This window comes from Lithobates pipiens, unplaced genomic scaffold (assembly GCF_037356315.1).
Source record: "Lithobates pipiens isolate NorthernLeopardFrog02 unplaced genomic scaffold, aLitPip1_a1.2 Scaffold_16, whole genome shotgun sequence".
Classification (NCBI taxonomy): domain Eukaryota; kingdom Metazoa; phylum Chordata; class Amphibia; order Anura; family Ranidae; genus Lithobates; species Lithobates pipiens.
In genome coordinates, this window is record NW_027507748.1 from 191,390,603 (window position 1) to 191,414,389 (window position 23,787).

Sequence of the window (23,787 nt, forward strand, 5' to 3'; positions counted from 1 at the left end):
TGCCCAGCTCCCTCTGCTTAATGGTCATTTTGCTGTTTTATTATATTTAAGAATAAAGGTGATTCTCAGGATGTGTGGCTGTCTGGATCTTCTTCTTCTTCTTCTTATTATTATTATTTTGCACGATTTATATAGAGCCAACAGCTTACGCAGTGCTTTAATTATAAGAATATTTGTTTAAAGAGGGGACAAATACAGATGCTAGATATACGTATATTCATATAGAGTTGAATTTTGATAATGTATGGGTGAGAATAGCTGAAGGTTTTTATTTTTTGATGTCACCTATGAGGTGACTTTTAATATTTAAAAAAATAAGAGATAGGGAGGTTGATTTACTAAAGGCAAATATACTGTCCACTGCAAGTCTGAGGGGAAGATCTGAAATGATGGGAAGCTCTGCTGATTTCTATCATTGAAACCATGTGCAAGCAGAAATCGTGTTTTTTATTTTCCTTGCATGTCCCCCTCAGATATACAGCGATTGCACAGTGGATTTGCCTTTAGTAAATCAACCCCAAGGTATTCTAAATGTCTTCCCTGTTTTCTATACTATATACCTATACCTCTCCTCTTCAGCACTTTAAAGTAGGAGGGTGTTTACCTGGCTCTACCATAGTAAACAATTTAAATATTTATACTTTAAATTTCAGTTACTCTTTAAAGTGGTTGTAAACCCTTACATATAACCAGTGAAGAGACTATCCTCGGGTGATACACAGAGATGAAAAAAATCTTCCTGCATAAGTTGTATGTATCTATCTATCTCTTCCCTACTACATCTGTTCAAAGTGCTGCATTTATAAGCTTGTCTGAGAGTTCAGAAAAAAAGGGGGCGGAGAGCTGAAGTTACACTCTGCAGAGCTCAGTGAGGAGAGCTTTGAGAGTTGATTGGAGGGAAGATTCACACCCCCTTCACACAGATCAAAGGAACAGAGCTGAGGCTGTCAATCAGCTGGAGGTGTTTTTCTCTTGGCTTCAGGAAATCTTATCAGAAGTGATTCAAGCTGATAGCAGAGGAATAAAGCAGCAGACAAAAGTGACAGTGCTTTTAATGGAGACAAGTACACAGTATAGAAGGATACGCTTTGGTCATATATCATGTTTGAGGTTTACAATCATCTTAATGTCATTTTTTTGATGTGTATTAGTCTGGGGTTAGGTTATCGATATAATCTTTCTAAAGGGTTCAAGCAGTAACAGAATTTTTTATCATCACAGGGAATTTCTCAGATCAGTTTGGCTGGCTATGAAGGTGCGAAAGAGATGCATCTTCAGTGGTATCCTGTCGAGATCTACAGTAGCGCAGAGCCTCAGAAAACTAGTGGTTATGGCCGTGGTTATACTCGAACGTCTGAAATCACTAACCAAACAAAAACAGTGAGTACCGTAACTTCTCTGAGAGCTGCATCTTCCACTGTGATGGTTCATCACAGTAAATGGTACCTGAGAACCCATTATGGTGTCCGTTTATGAAGCAGTGATCAGTGGAGATCCAGAGGATCGCTGCTGATCACAGCCCATAAACAGTTTATAAACCAGAGATAATCAGGGGAGAAGTGTTTGAACTTATTCTCCTGCCGATTATCTCCGCACACTGAGAATCCTCATTGAATGACACAGTAACGGTCACTTTATGAAGCTGCGATCTCAGCGCTTCACTGGTGATCTGTGTCAGAATTCACACTCCCCGATTCACCAGCTCAGAGGTGGAGAACCGGGGAGTGAAGAGAGAATCTGGGGGGATCTGAGGAGGAAAGAGGAAGATGATTAACTTCCTTATGCCTCGTTCAGACCCCCCAACACTGTAACCATGTCCCCCTGTCATATTTATGTGTATACATATATATATATATATATATTTAATGTGTATATGTATATATATATAATGTGTGTGTATATACATGTATGTATAATGTCTGTGTGTGTATACATGTATATATTATGTAGGGGGACTCTTTATTTCACTAACATTAATCACACCGTGTGTCAGTGTATTGAGCTGTGATAATTTATCACTGCTTAATAAATTGACATCTCTGTGTATCGGTGAATTTCTAATACTGTAATCTCGTAAAGTCTCACGAGATTCCAGTATTAGGGGCCGTTCTCCAGTGTTAAATGTAAAGGGAATTATTCCTGCGCCTGATCAGGAAGAAGTATGATTGTTGTACCGCTGCACACACTGGAATGGGGTACTAGAACCCCAATAAAAGAAAAAAGGGGGCAGAGAAGTAGTGATGCGCAGTACTATAGTGGAAAATCTGGCCGGAACAGGTTAATAGGTGCACTAGGCTCTCAAATGGTTAGATAATAAATATAGTGTCGTTCGTCCTAAAAGGTGCTATATAAGAACATAAAAGCCAATATGTGTTTGAAAAAAAAAAAAGTGAGGAGCCCTCACAGCTGTACCGTAATAATATTTTGAGTAAAACTAATGTGAATGTTCAGAAAATTTCAATAGTTTAAAACATAATTCCCAATGCGATTTTATAAGGTTAGCAAAGTTGCATAAAGTGGCAGTGCTGAATATAAAGAAGATCCGTGCAGGTAACTACTACATCATATAGTGATTTAAATAATATATATAAAAAACAGTCGACAAGCTATATAGTGATTCCCAATGCGATTTGTTCAAACTGATAAAAGTCGCATAAAAGTGCCAGTGCCAGACAGAAAATAGATCTGTGAAAATATCTATTACATCCAAATATGAAAATATAATGTACAAAAAACAGTCACTAACTAAATAAAACAATGGTGCAAATAATGGTTGACTTGTGACTGAAGAAATCGCATAAAGTGACAAATGCCAAAAGAATGGGGGGGGGGGGGGGGGTGAATATGTGCAAGTGTCCTATGTGGTAAAGAGTAGTATCAGCTAAATACTATCATCGAACATCACAGAATATTAAATCCAAAGCAGAAAAATAGAAAAAACACATAGAATTAATCTTGGTGTTAGGGGAAAGGAAAGAACCTTCTAAAAGATATATTATAATCCGAACAAGAGAAGGGGGTGTGCACAAGGTTTTAAACTTAGTAAATACAAAAAATTGAGCAATAATCTTTGTTAAAAATGTCCATTCAACTTGTGCGACACCCGATAGCGATTATCTCGAAAATCGCATATAATGAAGCAATCGCATACAGTGCTGGTGCTTTAAATATTTGTCCACTACAAAATAACAGCTTAAGCGGTGGTGGTAATAGTGATGGTGAATGTATCCCACGTGGTCCTGTGTGATCGAAATATGGGTGTCCCCTTACCTTACGGCTGTAAGGTAACAGCGTATGATGTATATGTCCTCAGGGTTCCTGATGATCGTTATCCCTCGAGGTCCTGTCCCTATGTCTCCAGGTCGTGGCGTCTCCTGCCGTCTCCTGCCTATTTTGCCGTACTGGACTCTTTATGTGGTCGCTCAGCAGTACTTCAGCGTGGGGGGGGGGGGTTACCTCGGCGGTGGGTGTTTATGTAAGGGGTTAAACACATAAGGAAGGGAGCCCCATAGTGTAATAGTTTTTCCAACAATATTGAAGTTTATTCGTTAAAACAGATTGAATACTCACAAACAGATAGGTTTCTTATATGAGGTATAAACGAGCCTCGAGCTCGATTGCGTCACTTCCGGTAGCGTCCCGACGCGTGTTCGTCACGTGACCGTGACACTATGGGGCTCCCTTCCTTATGTGTTTAACCCCTTACATAAACACCCACCGCCGAGGTAACCCCCCCCCCCCCCCCCCCCCACGCTGAAGTACTGCTGTGCGACCACATAAAGAGTCCAGTACGGCAAAATAGGCAGGAGACGGCAGGAGACGCCACGACCTGGAGACATAGGGACAGGACCTCGAGGGATAACGATCATCAGGAACCCTGAGGACATATACATCATACGCTGTTACCTTACAGCCGTAAGGTAAGGGGACACCCATATTTCGATCACACAGGACCACGTGGGATACATTCACCATCACTATTACCACCACCGCTTAAGCTGTTATTTTGTAGTGCACAAATATTTTAAGCACCAGCACTGTATGCGATTGCTTCATTATATGCGATTTTCGAGATAATCGCTATCGGGTGTCGCACAAGTTGAATGAACATTTTTAACAAAGATTATTGCTCAATTTTTTGTATTTACTAAGTTTAAAACATTGTGCACACCCCCTTCTCTTGTTCGGATTATAATATATCTTTTAGAAGGTTCTTTCCTTTCCCCTAACACCAAGATTAATTCTATGTGTTTTTTCTATTTTTCTGCTTTGGATTTAATATTCTGTGATGTTCGATGATAGTATTTAGCTGATACTACTCTTTACCACATAGGACACTTGCACATATTCACTCCCCCCCCCCCCCCCCCCCATTCTTTTGGTATTTGTCACTTTATGCGATTTCTTCAGTCACAAGTCAACCATTATTTGCACCATTGTTTTATTTAGTTAGTGACTGTTTTTTGTACATTATATTTTCATATTTGGATGTAATAGATATTTTCACAGATCTATTTTCTGTCTGGCACTGGCACTTTTATGCGACTTTTATCAGTTTGAACAAATCGCATTGGGAATCACTATATAGCTTGTCGACTGTTTTTTATATATATTATTTAAATCACTATATGATGTAGTAGTTACCTGCACGGATCTTCTTTATATTTAGCACTGCAACTTTGCTAACCTTATAAAATCGCATTGGGAATTATGTTTTAAACTATTGAAATTTTCTGAACATTCACATGAGTTTTACTCAAAATATTATTACGGTACAGCTGTGAGGGCTCCTCACTTTTTTTCAAACACATATTGGCTTTTATGTTCTTATATAGCACCTTTTAGGACGAACGACACTATATTTATTATCTAACCATTTGAGAGCCTAGTGCACCTATTAACCTGTTCCGGCCAGATTTTCCACTATAGTACTGCGCTTCACTACTTCTCTGCCCCCTCCGTTCTCCAGTGTTAGAAGCGTTTGGCACAGAGGAGAAAGATCTCCTCTGTGAATGCCGGAGAATGAATAGATTTCACTGCTTCATAAAAGGACACCTATATATAACACCAATAAGACCTTTGTTTTAGGAGCAAAGAAAGACCTGCCATGGTGTGAAAGTGTGTAATGGCAGCATGCAATTTCCCACACCCAATTGTTGTCCCTGCGAAGCTACTTTGTCTGGAGTATCATATTCTTTTTCACTCATGCCCATACCTAAACATTTTTTCATCTCATGTACTGAAGAACTCTTTACTCAGTTATTTATAATCTGTGGCATCAGAGACAAGATTGTAATATCCAGGTCAAAGCTCACTATAGAACGCCTATAGGCTCTCAGTTATTGTTTGATTAAATTTGAATTTGATTGACTAAAACTGGAGAGTGCAAAATCTGGTGTAAAAGTGCATAGTAGCCAATCAGCTTATAACTTCAGCTTTTTCAATTAATCTTTGACAAAAAAAACAGAAGCTGATTGGTTTCTAAGCAGAGGTGCAGACTGCACTCTTCAATCTTAGGAAATCTTAGTGTCCCAGAAGCAAGAGAGAACAAATTAAATTCAGTTTTAAGTACAGCAGTGAGATCAGAGATTTGTTTAAACCATAATGTGCATCTAAAGCCAAGAACATAAATTGAATATTGCAGCTTACCAATAATTAGATGTTGTGACTGCTTTAGGTTTCTTATTCAGCCTTTATGGAGCCTGTACAGTGCTGACATTCTACAGCAGTTTCACAACAGAGAAACACATTACTCCAGAGGAATACAGGCATACCCCACTTTTAAGTACACAATGGGGTTTATTTAATAAAGCTGGAAAGTGCAAAATCAGGCTCACTTATGCATAGAAACCAATGAGCTTCCAGGTTTTATTACCAAAGCTTAATTGAACAAGCTGGGGTTAGAAGCTCATTGGTTTCTATGCAGAAGTGAGCCTGGTTTTGCACTTTCCAGCTTTAGTAAATAAACCCCATTGTGTACTTAAAAGTGGAGTATGCCTGTACAGGGGCTAGATCTGTGCTATGCTATGAATAATGGCAACCCTGACAAAAGCACAAACCTTTCATCACAGTTAGAAGAGTTTTTTTTTTTTTTAGCAGAACAAATACACAAAGCACAGTTTTCCTTTATTATACCTTGGTTACTATAGTAAAAAGTTGAAAGGTAAGAAACTGCCCTATAAACAGCAAACTATTTCTGCTGTCGATCTAAGCACTGGTAAGATGCAGTTTATTTAATTTTTTTTCTTGTGCTTTGATATACTTTATGGTTTTATTGGTTTGATTTGAGATCAGTACAAGGTCAGTCTAAAGTAAGTTCAGGTTACATTTTTACATGCGCTTATATAGAAATACGATTATAGAAATATTTTTGCTAAGTTAACTGTTTGAATTTGCCACATTGTTTAGGATGCTGTGTCAGTGTTATTAGCTCGAACAACAGCTCAGCTAGAAGCAGTGGAGCGAGAACTAGAGGTGGAGAAAGTGAAGCTGGAATACACAGAGGAAGAGATGCTAGAGATGGAATGCAAAGAAGACCAAGTTGAGGCAACCTCAGAGAGGTACATGTAACATCTCAGGAAGGCTAAAGAAAGGAATGAATATCTAACTTAAAGTGAAGAGTTTTAAAAAGATTGTCATAAACCAGGGCAATCAAATCTGGACATATGATGAAAAAAATGGAAATACTAATTATACTTCGACTTCAGTATAAACTGTACTCAGTAAATTCTGAGATGTGGGCAGTAGGGGTGAGCTTTGACTTTGCCACCTCCGTTGGTTTGTGGCAAATTCTGTGGGTTTGAAATTTACAGTCCAGACAAGGTGTTTTTTTGTTTTGTTTTTTTTGTTTTGTTTTTTTAACCATAATGTACTGCATGACTTTTGGACTATGGGCAGCAGTTTTATAAAGGCCATTAATGAGGCTTTTGGGTCAGCTAATAGGGCGGTTTAGGATGTCACGCAGTTGAACTCCCTCTTAAAGCGGAGTTCCATCCTTAAAATGAAACGTCTGCTTTAAGTACTGGTGACCCCCTGACATGCCACATTTGGCATGTCATTTTTTTGGGGGGGAGGGGGAGCAGGTACCCAGTTTTGACAGGCACTCAGCTCCCACTTCCTCTCCTGGTGCCACGGTGCCGGAATGAAGTTCACCTCTCCCCTCTCTCTCTCTGACATGTCCCACAAGATTGCCCGGCTATTCACAAGGTGCAGCACAGCTCACGCATGCGCAGAGACAAAGCTGGTGCCGCAGAGAGGAGGGGGAGAGGATATGTCAAGCTGTGTCAGAATGGGTTGATTCCCATAAAGTGGATTCCATTATCTCTGGGGTAGGCTCTCATTTAATGGAGTGGCTAGAGCACATCTGTGAAGCTCTAAGGGGGTCTTCAAACTATAGTTGTTCAGGAACTACAATTCCCATCATGCCTAGTCATGTCTGTGAATTTCAGAGTTTTACAATGCCTCATGGGATGTGTAGTTTCGCAACAGCTGGAGGGCCGTAGTTTGAGGATCCCTGCTCTAGGCAGCCCTTATAGCTAACAGGCAAAGCTCTTGTGTCTGGTATCCTTATCCGCTACCCCTCACCCATTTCTGGAGTTACTGCCCTTCTACAGTGTTCTTTCCCAGGACTATCTATGTCCTAAAAATCCTGGTACACCTGTTTCCTACTCTATTGAAAACTATGGATTTACACTCCTCCCTTTAGGAGTGTTCTACCACTTTGAATTCGGTTGCACCTCTCAGGGTGCTCTGTAACCCCAGCATTCCCCTCCCCTAAGGGATCTCCTGACCTACCCATATATCCTCGGGAACAAGTGGTTATAACAGTATTATGAATTCAGCCTTGATCCTGGTATTAAAATTTGCAGTTGGAGATGGACTTTCAAGTAAAATTGATCCAAGCAGCTCTGCAGCCACCCAATCACTTTTACAGGGTGTGGAAGAACCCCCCACCCCTTTGTTCCTCCTTTTCCTTTGTGACAAATGAAAACGGAAGCAATGTGTATTATGTAACTTTTGATTTTGGTTGTTTGTTTACTTTCTTTTACCTGCCAGACAGGCAGCTGTTCAAACCGATCTCAGTTTGAATGGGCTGCCTTGGAGGGTAGAGGAGAGATCAGAGGTGTGATAGACTCCAGATCTCTCAGTAACAAGTATGTTGTTCATCCCTTCTGATAGCAATAAAGTTGAATAAAAAAAAAACAGTTCCAAGAAACTATTTAAAAAGTTAAATAAATAAGAACATTTTAAAGAAATTTTAAAGCACCTCCATCCCCCACTGCTGATTAGAACTGGAACAAGGTACCCAACCTAGGAAGTCTCTGCAAACCTCCATACTCAATCAATGCAAAAAGGGAAAATTGGCTAAAACATTATCCTTTATTAATACAGCTGAAAAACATCATGTGATTATTGCGAATGCACATGTAGGTCCTGCATGCATACATAAACTGTAATTGCACCACACATGTGAGTTATCGCTGTGAACACCAGAGTGACAGCAATAACACCAAAACTCATTTTAACTCTAAACTGGTAATCTGTATGAGCTTTTAAAGTGTCATAGGCATGCCGATTTTAAATCTTGACATGTTTAGTATTCAATTAATTGCTGCAAAATAATTTTTTATATTTGAACAAAAAAACTGGATATTATCTTGTGTTTAGATGCATTAAAACACATTTGAGTGTATTTTTTTTCGGAACATTTTGCATTTGGGGATGCCTTAACATGTATGTGAAAAATGTCAGACATTGGTCTAGACTGGAAGTTAATAAGGACCTGACTGTGCAGCACCCGCCAGAGGTTTTTTTATGCTAAAACAGTGGTTCTAACTTTTCGCGCTGTTGCACTTTGACAATTGCACGGTCATGCAACACTGTACCCATATTCAATTTTTATCATGTTTTTTTTAGACAGATAGAGCTTTCTTTTGATGGTGTTTAACCACCACTCGGAACAGAGCTGAGTCTGTCAATCACAGGCGGTGTGCTGCTCCCTCACATGTAATTTTTTTTTCTTTTGGTGTCAGGAAAACTTATCAAAAATGACTCAAGCTGATAGCAGAGGAATGAAGCACCACAGAGAAATGACACTTAGCTCCCTGGATTGAAACAATTACACACTATGGAGGGATATGCTTTGTTCATATCCCATGTCCAATTTTTAGAAAGTCATATTCCCCCAATGGAACCTCCTCTTTTTTGTTGTCTCTCAGTCCTTTTCAGCCTCCCCTTCTATATCGTGCAGCCCAGACTCAAGGGAAGATGTCTGGACCTCCCTAATCTTCAGACCAGCAAGTTTCTGGCATTTCTTGTCAGTCTTTTGAGCTGAATGGGGTGTTTTTTCCCCCCACCCTGAAAAGACTTCACTTGTTGGTGTGTCACCATATTTGGGCCTTCTAGCAGATTGGGCCACCCCAGAACAGACAGTTGCCATTTTATCTGGGTATCCTTATGTAACTTAATACTCTGACCTGGTCTTTGCTAGAAGTCACTAATGTGTTGCTTGGCCTCCACCTCTGGGAATGACTGGGAGTTTTCCCTGTGACAGGTCAAGTGGCCTAGTCCCTTTGCAGGATTCCATCAAATGCGCTACTCTTGTCCGCATTTCCATAGAGACAAAACATCACCATTGGGCTTTCTTGCTGGTAGACTCAAATTGGAAGGAGGAGTATTAATTTCCTGGTCACTCTTCATCTCGTGTTTGCCAGGAAGTTGTTATCACAGGATGCTCCCTCAGATTGTCAGCATGCAGAACACATTGGGATCCTGCTGCCAGTACTACCTGGCAGGGATAGAGTTCATCTGCAGGCCTTTTTGAAATCTGTTTTACAGATTTGCTAGCCACCCACCTCCTTCATAGACTTCAATGTATTTCACCACAAAGTTTGCAAACTTCTACCAAAATTCGAGAACCAAAGTTTGACAGGTCCACTCCTCCCTAATGAGCAGCTTACATTTCAGGGGGATGTTAACATGACTTATAAAATTCATGCTTATTCCAGTTGCCTTTTCAGTCTCCTTATTGGTCCTTTAATGTGATGGACAGCCACAGTGATTAGGGAGGTGGGAAGGAGTGGGATCAACCTCGATCCTACAAGTCACAATCTTTAATTTTTCAATGAATGTAAACTTTGCTTATTTATTTTTTTATGTACTGTATGCCCCGGTTTGAATTGCCTCTTTCTTTCAGATATCATAGATGTAAACATTATTTTTTTAAATAAGTAGAGAAATAAATAATATCCTTCATAAAAATTGTATTTTTCATCAGACTTTGCTTGTTCTGAATACAAAAAGCAAAGTTTTTTGTTTTAACGTTAATGTTTGTATCTGTTTTGTGCTGTAGAAGCTGGCAAGCAGACTCTGTTGATAGTGGATGTCACAGTAACAGCACGCCGATGAGTCCACATTATTCAGAAACAATGTATAGCGATGCCCTCCATGGGCCAGTGTGTGCAGGGCAGGCAACCCTGTATGATTCAGTGAAGATTACCAATGAGCCTTTGAAGGTAAGCATTAATTGCAGCAAAACTTTACCAACAAGTCAGCATTCTTTATTTAACTTAACAATAATGTTATAAATAATTTGCACACCTAAATATTTTTTAATATGTTTCTCATATGCTTCTCTTTGCTTCTTTTTTAGGGCCGGTTCACACAGCGAGGCGCGGCGAGGCGTCTCCGACTTACCTCGCCGCGACCTGCGGGGAGCTCAGCGGCGACTTGCAGAGGACTTCTGTATAGAAGTCAATGCAAGTCGCCCCGAAGTAGTACAGGAACCTTTTTTCTGAGTCGGAGCGACTCGAGTCGCTCCTCTCAGAACGGTTCCATAGTACTGAATGGGGGCGACTTGCGGGAGCGAGGCGAGGCGAGCCGTGTAGCCTCGCCTCGCCTCGCTGTGTGAACCGGCCCTTATTATGGGCTGACAAATGCACCAAAATATATAAAAATATACAAAAAAAACATTTTTAATTCTGTTTTTTAATTAGTCTATTATTATTATTATTTAAATCTCTACACTTGTAATTAACAATTATATTTTCTTCATTTTGGATAGCGTAAGGGAGGGTTACCCTGTCCGTTTTTTTTCTGCCATCTCTGTTCCATTCGGGGGTATTTACCTTCTATTTCTGGCCCATAGCCAGAACAGCAAATTAGAGAAAATCCTTCCAAAGTGAGGGAACCCCTGGTAGTCACCTGGCTCACCAGAACGAGTGTACCCATTGTACAATTTTCCCTCTGATCTTGTTCAGGTGACAATCTGAAATTTGGGGTTTTCTTGCACTGTCACCAACAAGAGCACAGACAACAATAACAGATGTGCTTGCTAATCCCTCTGCACTATATCCAAAATGTAAAAGATATTTTGCTTTCAATTATACTCAAAACAGAGGAACACTTCCATCTGCAGGCTAATAGTTTATTTTGTGAATGGAGCGTCCAGCCTACATATAATTATTATGTAATAGTGATCTCATGATTGGGAACCACACTGAGGAGTTGTAGGCAATACAGGGTATATTTTTTTTTTTTTTAGAGCAGCTGGTTGGCTTTCATGTAAAAGTGATCCAAGCGGCTCTTGAGCGGCCAGATCAATTTTACAGGCAGTGGAAGGGGATCCCCGTTTCCTACCACCGCCCACCACCTTTACCAGACTTTCCTGTCCCACAGGGAGCCTGGTATGGATGAGACCAGTGGCATCAGATGTACTACACAGAGTAAGAGGAGCTTCCTTTGTTCCTCCCCCTCTGTGACATCAGAAACTGGATTATGTCACTTCTGGTTTAATTTTTTTATTTTTTTATTATTTCTTTATTTAGTACACAAAATATAGATAAGTATACTATTAAGAAATGAGCTACACAATTCATCAGGTGCAGCTGAGGTATTACTGTAAAAGAGCCCATACATCCAACTTATTGTACAAGTTCTCACAAAACAGAACCATGGAATTAGTATTACACTCGTATTACTTCCGATTTCTGTGTGTTTACCGCTGTTTCCAGCTTTTAAAGCAACTGATCAAACTAATTTCAGTTTGATCAGATGCTCTGGAGGCCAGAGGAGAGATCTGGGGGTCTGATTGACATGTGTGCACTAAAATGTATTAAAGTGTTCTTTCTCCTAAAAATTTGCGTTTGATAAATCACTGTGGAACTGTTTAAAAAAAATAAATAAATGTTACGGGGTTCTAAATAATTTTCTAGCAAAAAAAATGCTGATTTTTACATGTATGAGAGAAATGTCAGAATTGGCGCAGACTGGAGGTGGTTAAAGAAAAATGGCACACACTCTGACCTGATGCTGTATTGATGTATTGTGTTAATCTCAATTGCAGTTAGACAAAGAGACCAATACTGAAGATATGTTTCCAGATGAGGTCAATATTATGAAAAAAGAGAGGACCTGTCGCCGGTCTCGCGGGTCTCCTTTTGTTCGCAGCAGTACAATTGTCCGTTCCCAGACATTTTCTCCAGGTGCAAGAAGTCAGTATGTTTGCAGAGTAAGTGCAGGATAATATGCCAGTTGTGTAACATTTACCAGAATGGTTTGATTGAGCCCACTTTTATTAGCTGCTGGAAGGTAAGAAAATTAAACCTCTACATTCCACAGTGTGTATATATATATATATATATATATATATATATATATATATATATATATATATATATATATATATATACATATATATATATATACAGTAGATATGGTTCCTAATTTAATTTACAAAAGTGTAAAGATACATATACACATTTGCTGGTAAACGGATGTGTTTAGGAGCAGTTGGGCATTTTTTTCAGTTGCCCCTGAACTCTCCTCTGTTATCTTATCAGTACACGTACACAGGGTTGTTTATAGTCGTTTCTAGACAGTTACGTTTAGAAGCATTTTTTGGGGAAAAAATGCATTCAGGACTGATGTTCAGAGGCATTTGAAAAACCAAATGCCTGTAACAGGTTGTAAACACTGCTAAGCATGGTAACTTGAGTTTAGAAGCGTTTCATTTACAGACGTTTTTCATTTATTTATTTTTTTAAACGCTCCTAAAAGCAAACGCGGCTTAAAGCGGCATGTAAACGCAGCTAAACGGACGTTTTAAAACATCAGCTTCTAGCTGTCAAGTTAAATCGTTCAGGAGAGGTTAAACAATGTCTCGTGTACATGAAGCTTAATAGTAAAAGCAATGAAAAGCCATTAAAGTGGACCAATATGCAGATGTAAACATAAAGCATTACTAAAGGTTTTGCTAACACAGAGTATCAGAAGGGCTGAAATACACGACTTTACTGTGAAAAAATATTGCTTCAGGTTCTCCTCAGTTTTGAATACATTTGTGAAGGCCAAGGCTGTTGGCCATGGGGATTGCGCTGAAAAGGAAGTTCAGCTAATCTGAACGCTAATTTTTCCCTTCACAAGAGGTCACATGTCCTAGTACAGTGATGGCGAACCTTGGCACCCCAGATGTTTTGGAACTACACTTCCCATGATGCTCACCTAGACTGCAGAGTGCATGAGCATCATGGGAAATGTAGTTCCAAAACATCTGGGGTGCCAAGGTTTGACATAACTGTCCTAGTATCTAGGCCTTTACACGAGGTCAGAACTGAAAGTGAAACTTCTTATTAGTGTTTATTCCTAGTTGTGTAGTCACGGACAATGTTTTTCTGCAGTAATTTGCCATAAAATGTGATCTGATCCTTATCTAAGTCATAAAAATAGACAAACACAATGTGCTTAAGCTGATAACACACACACACACACACACACACACAATTCTAACTTATTGTGTCTTTTTTGAACGTGCTAATTGAACATTTACAGTGCTGGAGGAAAAAGTAAAGCAGGCCGCACATGATTCATTGTCTTTCGTCCAACCAGCGGTCGGGAAACTGACCACACTGGAATTGATGTACTTCCATGTCTGGCATGGCCAGCTTAAAATAGGAAAGAGGGGGGACTGGCAGGATAGCCAGGTATTTCACACAAAGGAACCAATGCAAAGATAACAGGATACTTTGTACTAAAAGTACATAGTAACACAGAACACATTTGAGCATAAGCCCATTCAGGAAACTGATATGCCTGTCTCAATGTTGCCTTGCAACTGATCCCCACCAGAACACTTCTGAGTTTCCTTCATACTTCAGTTTCTATTCACAGTGTAAAAACATAATGTTTTTTTAATTGGTTCCTGTTTAAAGTAAACCTGTGGTTTACTTATTATTTAAGGAAAAGCAACAAATTCAGTTAAGCCGCGTACACACGGGGCGGACTGTCTGGCCAACTTAGTCCGTCAGACAATCCGACGGACAGTCCGTCATACTTTCGAATGAACGGACTTGTCCACACACACCACTTTTTGAGCGGACTAATACGGCGTACTAAGTCCGCCATACTATCCGCCCTACTTTTGAAATGAACGGTCTCGCCCACACACGCGGAGGAAAGTCCGTTTATTTCGAGCGCGTCTCCAGGTAGGCGGGGCCCACGAAGTAGACGTTGCTGGCCCCGCCGCCTGGTATGGACTTAAAGGGGAACCCCAACGCCGAAAAAAATCGGTGTGGGGGTCCCCCCCAAGTCCACAACAGAGCCTTGTCCGAGCACGCTACCCGGCCGGCCAGGAAAGGGGGGCGAGCGAGCGCCCCCCCCTCCTGAGCCGTGCCAGGCCGCGTGCCCTCAACATGGGGGGGGTGCCTTGCCCCAAAGCACCTTACCCCCATGTTGATGAGGACAAGGGCCTCTTCCCGACAACCCTGGCCGTTGGTTGTCGGGGTCTGCGGGCGGGGGGCTTATCGGAATCCGGGAGCCCCCTTTAATAAGGGGGCCCCCGGATACCGACCCCCCACCCTATGTGAATGAGTATGGGGTACAATGTACCCCTACCCATTCACCTGTAAAATAAAAGTACCAAAAAAACCACAACACACGAGTTCGGTTCTTCTGCCGGGCCACCGCGCCTTCTTATAGCTCTTTTACAGGCGGTGGCCTGGTCTTCTGTCACCGCCGCCGCCGCCTTCCGTTCTTCTTCTTCTTCTCCAGGAGATGTTGCCTCGACGATCTCTCCGGCCGGAATGCCAGGGACGCACTGTGCGGCCACTTATATAGGGACAAGGGGCGGTGTCACATGGCTTTATGTCACATGGGTTGGTGTCACATGGTGACCCCGCCCCCTTACGATGTCATAGTCCCCATGTGACATCAACCCATGTGACCAACCCATGTGACATAAAGCCATGTGACACCGCCCCTTGTCCCTATATAAGTGGCCGCGCAGTGCGTCCCTGGCATTCCGGCCGGAGAGATCGTTGAGGCAACATCTCCTGGAGAAGAAGAAGAAGAACGGAAGGCGGCGGCGACAGATGACCGGGCCACCGCCTGTAAAAGAGCTATAAGAAGGCGCGGTGGCCCGGCAGAAGAACCGAAGAGGGGGACAAGACCCCCGAAGTCGGGAGAAGAGGCCGGCGGCGAGGAAGAAAGCCGGACTCCTCCGCTAGCAAAAGAGTTACAAGAAGATAGTGGAGGAGTCCGGCGAGAAGACCCCCGAAGACGGAAGACCCCCGGAGCTGTGCAATAAAGTATTTTATCTCGTGTGTTGTGTTTTTTTTGGTACTTTTATTTTACAGGTGAATGGGTAGGGGTACATTGTACCCCATACTCATTCACATAGGGTGGGGGGCCGGTATCCGGGGGCCCCCTTATTAAAGGGGGCTCCCGGATTCCGATAAGCCCCCCGCCCACAGACCCCGACAACCAACGGCCAGGGTTGTCGGGAAGAGGCCCTTGTCCTCATCAACATGGGGGCAAGGTGCTTTGGGGTGGGGGGGCCGCGCGCCCTTCCCCAAGGCACCCCCCCATGTTGAGGGCACGCGGCCTGGTACGGCTCAGGAGGGGAGGCGCTCGCTCGCCCCCCTTTCCTGGCCGGCCGGGTAGCGCGCTCGGACAAGGGTCTGTTGTGGACTTGGGGGGGACCCCCACGCCGATTTTTTTCGGCGTTGGGGTTCCCCTTTAAGTCCATACCAGGCGGCGGGGCCAGCGACGTCTCCTTCGCGGGCCCCGCCTACCTGGATACCCGCTCGAAATGAGCAGACTTTTCTCCGGGTGGGAAAAGTCCGCTCATTTCAAAAGTACGCCGAAATGCGAGTCCGACGGACAGTATTACGGAAATTCCGAAATACTTAGTCCGCCAGACTGCACGCTGAAAAAGTTCGCTGAAGCCCACACACGAGCGGACTGTCCGCTGAAATGTGTTTCGGCGGACTAAGTAGGCCAGACAGTCCGCCCGTGTGTACGCGGCTTTACATTCCACCTTCTCCGGCTGCCCACACTGCCCTTCCCTTTGCTTCCCCAACGCTCCACTCAGCAGCCAGGAGCAAAGAGAAATGCTTGGTACATTTAGGTATGGACAAATGGGAATCAAACCTCTTACTCCTACATTACAATGCTGGTGTTTCATTGTTGGCCACTCGGGAACCCAGCATTTCTGTGTAAGATCTGCTTGTGACCAATTGGAAAATTGAATAATAAGCATTTTTACTGCTTTGTGGAAGACTTGTATTCGAGCCCTTTCACACTGTGCCGCCCTGGGCGTCAGCGGTACGGCAGCGCAATTTTTAGCGCTACTTTACCATAGTTTTAGCGGTGCTATTCGGCCACTAGCGGGGCGGTTTTAACCCCCAGCTATCAGCAGTAAAGGGATTAAATCCACCTGCAAAATGCTGCTGCAGTATAGCAGCGCTGCCCCATTGATTTCAATGGGGAGGAGCGGCGGAGGAGCAATGAGTTCACCGCTCCAAAGAAGCTGCTGGCAGGACTTTTTCTGATGCCCTGCCAATGCATCGCTCCAGTGTGAAAGCCCTCAGGCTTTCACACTGGAGTGAATGGAGCAGCTGTTTTAGGGAGGTTTGTAGGCAATATTTTTAATGCTATAGCGCCTGAAAAACACCCCCAGTGTGAAAGGGGTCTTAGGGAAGAAAATGGATCCAAGCTGGCCATCTGATTGTGTCAGATGTAGAAGAGGTTGAACTAGTGTATTTTTGTATGCCTAGTTTTTGAAAGTTAAAAAAAAATTATGGAAAATTAAATTTTTTAAACCTTATTTGTGTCTTAAAGACAAAAGCTGATCAAATCAGTAAAAAGTTCAGCTCTGGTCCTATTTGCACCTACTGCAATGTTTGAACCTCTTATTTACTATAGTTGTTCTTCTGTTGGCAGTATTGTCCTTTGGTACACAAGCTGTTTGATACTTACTCTATGTTGTCATCTTGTATGCATCTTTAAATAAAAAAATAAAAAATAAAATCAATAAAAAAATGTGTGAATTTTTCTAGTATGTTGTGTCACTGGCATATTACCATTGCCAGCACAGTGTCTGGAGTATACCAAATTACATTATTTTGTTATTTACATCATATCTTGTTTTTGCTTCTTTTTAGCTGTATCGAAGTGATAGTGATAGTTCTACATTACCGAGAAAATCACCTTTCATCCGAAATACACTGGAAAGGCGGACACTACGCTATAAGCAGGTATGAATGTAATATGCCATTTTATTGTACAGTCTGGAAAGGAGGTTATCTGAATCTTTAGGAAACAGGGTTTATTTAAAGGGTTGGTTCTCCTTTACCAAAAAACTGCCTATGCTGAGAAGGAGTGTTTTATAGATAAAAACAAACTGTGTAGTTTTGAAAGAGGAATAATGCCATTGCTATAGGTGTAATCCATTTACATACCTACTGAAGCCTGACTGGAGTGCTCCCAGGACATTGCTGAGTGATGCCAGTCAGAAAGGATGGCTATGTCTTTTGTGATGGCGTTGGTGTGACCTGTTTTCAGCTGTATTTTCTATATAGGCTATTTATATTTTATTACTAAAGATTAAATAAATTCAGAACAGTTACTTTTTTCCCATAACTGTGATCATCCCTGCTCCTATTCAGGTAATTTCCCTTCTCTGCTGTCTTTCTAGTGTCGGGGTATTCTTTATGTGAACTGGTGCCCAAAGTGAGACTGCATATTCAAATGAATTGTGCACGCTTTTGAATATGCAGATTGGTGTTGCATGCTCTTCTTTATTGTATGTTGTGATCTACATGGTCACCATGATACATCTATGTTATTGATTGAACCATTCACCCTCTGTCTATTGTATGTTATACTAGATATACAGCCACCCCTTGTCTAAGTTTTTCTTCTGCTTGATAAAATACTGTCTTTTGTAAATGTATACTGGCTGTCACTTATGTTAAAGGAGATCTATAGTAACAGCATACAGTTTTTACTTTATAACATCTGCATTGTAATAGCAATAAAACAATGGTTGTTTTTGACAATCCAATATAAGATTACTTGGAAAAACTTCTTTCATGTAGTGAGTGGTGCCTGTCTGCTGGCCATTTCTTTCCACAACTTCCTGGATTCCCTGCATACTTTGCAGCTTCTCCTCTGCTGTTTACATTCGGTTTCTAAGGACTACATATCCCATGGTACTTTGCTGCCTGCAAGCAGTAATTCATGTACTGACTTAGCCTTCTGAAACTCCTTCTTTCAGCATCTGTGTGGTTCAGAATGCAGGCTCTGTGAAATGTGTAAGGCCCTTTTCACATGGGGCAGACTCCGCTAGGAGTCCACCTGCTCAGCTGGTAATCTGTCCACTAAGCAGGAGGATGACAGGTCCGTGTCCGCTTTGCTTATGCAGAGTGGACACGGACACAGCCCACTCTTTTCTCTGGGCAGTCAAATGGAAATGGACCACCTATCTGTTTACATCCGACGGCCATCCGATCCGCTGGACCGATGAGGAATGGATTCATGTCCGTCTTTTTTTAGCGGCAGGGATCAGATCGGATGTCGGCGGGTGTCAATGGACACATATCTTTTGACACCCGCCGCTCCATAGAGGGCAATGGTCTGAATGGGCCCGCCTAAAAAACTGACAGGCGGACATGATCGGTCTGCCTGTGTGAAAGGCTAACACAGCAGTACCTACTAACAAAGTATAATGAATACATGTCACAGAATTCAAGGGATTAAATTTGTGGGGATCTTCAGAAAGTAACTACAGATTTCAAGATCATTCAGAGTGAGAGAAGTAGGCTAGAAATAATTGAAATACAATGTGAAAATGAATTTGTGATTTTACATTGTGACCTTAGATACACTTTAATAGTTTGTTTTTGTATGTGGTCTCTTAGCAATAAAGGTTAAACTTACAGGTTTATAGAAATTGGGCAAAAACGTGGATCTTTTTGTGAATATAGGTATCCCACCAATATACAGTATTTAAACCAAGCTAGTCTTTACAGATTATATACAAAATAAGTCACGCTCATATAATGTGAGTTATAACTCTAGCGCGGTATAACCCCACATTCTAGTCTTTACAGATTGTCTGTCTAAATTGGACCATAACTGAGCTCTTGTGCCGAGCTCTGTTAGCATTGGAAGTCTATGGGGGTCATTTATAAAAAGAAAATCCACTTTGCACTACAAGTGCAAACTACAAGTGCAAAGTGCACTTGAAATTGCACTGAAAGTGCACTTGGAAGTGTAGTCCCTGTAAATCTGAGGGGTAGATCTGAAATGAGGGAAGCCCTGCTGATTTTATTATCCAATCATGTGCAAGCTAAAATGCTGTTTTTTATTGTCCTTGCATGTCCCCCTCGGATCTACAGCAGCTGCACTTCCAAGTGCACTTTCAGTGCAATTTCAAGTGCACTTTGCACTTGTAGTTTGCACTTGTAGTGCAAAGTGGATTTGCCTTTAGTAAATAACCCCCTATGTGTGCCTTTCTCACCTTCTATTCTGTAAAAAATGTCTGTGTACTTGTATAACACACATTCATGCTTGTATCCCTGTATTCCCTTGGAGAATGAGTTTGCACAGTGGCCTTTATATTATAGGTATACAGTCTTAATTTGCGAAGGCCTAGCTTATCATCAACTAGATATAGTATGTTATCTGTGATTTTTAGGATGTCTGTCTGTCTATACACCAGTTATGAATATACCCAGTGTTTTTGTTGACATGGTCTTTCCTCTCAACTTCATCAACAGCAATGCTACCGAGACATAGGATTGACACATGTGATTTGTGTTTTGTAGCAGGCCTGCCAGTCTTCCATGGCAGAGATCATGGCACGGACATCTCTAGACCTGGAGCTGGATCTCCAGGCCTCCAGAACAAAGCAACACCAGTTAAATGAAGAGATAAACACTCTTAAAGAGCTCAAGCAACGTCTAGAAGAGGCACAACTTAGAGGTCAAAGCGAGCTTCCCCAGTGGGTGCTGCGTGATGAAAGATTCCGCTGTCTACTGATAGAGGCAGAAAGACAAGTAAATATCCTGCTAATACATACCTGTTTAACAATGAATTGTAACAAACTTTCTTTACAGATCGAAGCAATAAGCCTCACACATATACATTTTATGATTATGTTAAGTGTCAAGCCAAAAACGTTTTTTTTTGTGCTTTTAGCTAGTAGTGGAAGGATTCCTGTCTGTTTTAATGCTCCAACTTCCCTCCAATAGCAACACAGAGAAATAAAAATGTGGTAGTTTTTTTTGCTGTCTTTGTCCCAGTTGCAGAGGTAGTCTTGCTTTCTCAGTGGTAAAACTGTTGCCAGTGGGACATGAAGTGAGGGTAAACCTCTCTAGTAGAGCCCCCAGTAGTCGTAAAATAGCAATCCCTCTCCACTGAATTCAAAGCTGAGAGGCTGAGCCGGCTGCCGCTCAGGAATCTGGGTGGATCACAGCCTGGACCTTCAAAGTCTCATTCTACATTTCCATAATTTTAAATCTGCTGGAAAAGTATGAAAGATGAAGCTAAACTCTAAAAATGCACCATGCAACAGCTGAGGATGCTGCAGTGTTCGAAAATACGATTATAGGCTAGGCACCTGAAGAGTGTAACATATTCATTGCGGTAAAGATATATCTGTTCTATAACTAGTACTTGCTATTTCTATAGTTTTATGTTTATTTTTCTCTTTAGATGAGACAGACCAAGCTTGAGCTGCACCAAGAACAAGCAGCTGAGAAAATGCTTAAAAAAGTCTCCAAAGAAGTCTTCCAGCTGCGTGGTCAGAATCAAAAGGAACCATTGCAAGTACAAACCTTCAGGTAAGAGAAATAAAAAATCATATATAAAACTAAAACATTAATTATGTGTGATGTAATAACAGTACAAGATATATCATATCTCAGCTTTAACTACAGAAATGTTTTTCTTCTACCTCGGGCATTCCTGGTATTAAAAGAAACGAATCGAATCAAGAGATTGTCCTATCCCTCTTACTGGCTTCAGTGGTGTACATCTGACACCTGGAGCGAACCAATCTTTTTTTTTGGGGGGGGGCACTTCAGCACTTTTTTGGGGTGGCACAGTGGTGTAGTGGTTAGCACTCTCACCTAGCAGCAAAAAGGGTCACTGGTTTGAATCCCAACCACGACACTATCTGCCTGGAGTTTGCATGTTCTCTCTGTGCCTGCGTGGGTTTCCTCTGGGTACTCCGGTTTCCTCCCACATTCCAAAGACATGCAGGTAGGTTAATTGGCTTCTGTCCCAAATTTGCCCTAGTATATGAATGGGGACCTTGTATTGTTGGATCCTCGAGGGTAGGGACCGATGCGTGTGTGCAATGTACAGGGAGAGGGACAATTGTGGACACTCACTCAGGTTGAACTGGATGGACTGGTATCTTTATTCAACCTTACTAACTATGTAACACCCCTCAGTACAGACTCCCCCACACACAGACCAACTCCCTAAGCACAGACCTCTCAGTACAAACGGACCACTCTAGTACGATCCCCCTCAGTACAGATAAGCTCCCTTCCCCCAAGCACAGACACCTCAGTACAGTGACAAATAAAGTATCCTATCATAATGTAATATGCAGCCTTACCTCATATAGAAATAATGGATTTTGTGCTTTTTGATGGTATTTGGCTGTGTTATAGTGACATAAGGAGGGTTTTGGAAAAGTTTTATTAATAGCTCAGACTGGGGAACGTAGAAGCAGCACAGAGTCAATCAGTCGTGATGCAGTGCAAGGAGCATGCTAATAGGGGAGAGCATGACAGATAGGTTAGCTCATCAGTATGCTACTTCTCCTTCACTTTGTAGTCAGAGGGTAGGGATGTTGGGGAGACCTGTACATTTGAAAAGAGCAAAGAAAATCCAAGTCTTCTGTTTGGTATGGCAGAGCTGTGTAAATCTTAGAACTGGATGCACAAAAATACAAATATTTTGACAGGTTGACAGGTTTCCTTATATATTTCATCTGTATTGTATATTTAATTTTGCTGTTTGCCTGCTGTGGACCTTCAATATGCTGATTAGCACAAAGAGCAGATATAATGCAAAAAATTCTTATTCTACACATCTGTTTGTAACCTCATTTTCTAAGCACACCCTTTCTTCTCTGTTACTGTCAGGGAGAAGATAGCATTTTTTACAAGACCAAGGATCAATATACCTCCTCTGCCAGCTGACGATGTATGACGTGTTTCATGCGAACACAGGATGTATCAAAAACATTGTTTGTATTTCCATGAAGTTATTAAACTAGTGACGTTTAATATTACAAATGTTTTAAAAGCTATTCATTATTTTGTAAAAAATAAAAAACACAATAAAAATGAAAAACGTATATGCATTATATAAATATCTATAATTATATATTTTATAATATGACCGCAGCAAGGCTTGGTTTTTCCTTGCTGTAACTCTGACATCTTTGAAGACAAACTATTTTATAGATCAACTACTCTCTTCTGAAAACAAATGTACAGTTTTGATGCTTTTTAATGTGACTTAATTAAAAAAAAGGCTGGAAATTGGAAATAAAGCAAGTTCAGGACAGTTCGCTGTAACAGTAATTTATTTATAGGTTCTTATTTTCCTTGAGGGAAAATACTTACTTTAAAGATGTTCTAGATTGAATTTATGCTTCCAAGTGTTTTGTCATACAGCTGAATTGGACTGATGAACTGGCTTTCTTTCTGGTACCTGAAACGAAAATATTATTTGCAAACTGTCACCTTTGGTAGCTTATTTTATATATATTTTTTCTTGCTTTTCTTCATAACATATCTCATATTCTTTCACATGATTTCTATTCTGTACTGAAATATTATCACTGCAAGGGTTTTAATACTGATTAAAATGGCATTGCATTTTCCAGAACTCTTCTTGTTGTTTGGATTTTTTTGTCACTGTGGTACACTTCTCAGCTTACTGCTCTACTTTTTAGGTTACTCCAATGGTTACCCAATGTAACTGCTGATACAATTTCTATATTTACTTGTTGCATGTTTCTAATATTTTTTTTATTATTAGTAGCATTCAAGGAGAAATACAACTTTTTATTTTTTTTCAAGCAGAACTAAAGGCAATTTTCTTTTCATTTTGGATTTGTAACCATTAATGTTTTGGTGTCAATCCATATTTTGGATTTTATTTTATTTTAATTTACGATAATACCAGTGAACAGGACAAATAGAGAGGATGAACCTCCCTAATGGGGGCACAGATAGCAATAAAACGTTATGTTCTAATCCGTCTCCACTCTATTCAAAAACTGAAAAAAAAAAAAATTAAAAAAGTTTTGTCTTTAATTATACTTTAGTGCTTCCCAAAGGAGCATCTGTACAACAGGGAATGCATAAGGAAACCTGTGATTGGAGAATTGCTGCTACTTTTGCTCTAAGAATACTTACTTCTTAGCAGTTTTATATATTATTTATATATAACAGGTATTTATATAGCACTGGCAATTTACAC

At 41.1% G+C, this 23,787-nt stretch overlaps 1 protein-coding gene across 1 annotated transcript in view; it reads left to right on the forward strand.

Annotated features, from left to right (window-relative positions):
- The window catches only part of WWC3 (WWC family member 3), a 274,579-nt gene extending 251,389 nt beyond the window's left edge, over nt 1–23,190 (forward strand). The window contains exons 16-23 of the mRNA XM_077480846.1: nt 1,222–1,380; nt 6,409–6,560; nt 10,352–10,514; nt 12,344–12,508; nt 17,439–17,531; nt 20,106–20,336; nt 20,995–21,122; nt 22,440–23,190. Coding sequence (XP_077336972.1) covers nt 1,222–1,380; nt 6,409–6,560; nt 10,352–10,514; nt 12,344–12,508; nt 17,439–17,531; nt 20,106–20,336; nt 20,995–21,122; nt 22,440–22,506 — 1,158 coding nt within the window. The 3' untranslated portion in view covers nt 22,507–23,190. The remainder of the gene's footprint in view (nt 1–1,221; nt 1,381–6,408; nt 6,561–10,351; nt 10,515–12,343; nt 12,509–17,438; nt 17,532–20,105; nt 20,337–20,994; nt 21,123–22,439) is intronic.
- Nucleotides 23,191–23,787: the final 597 nt, after the last annotated feature.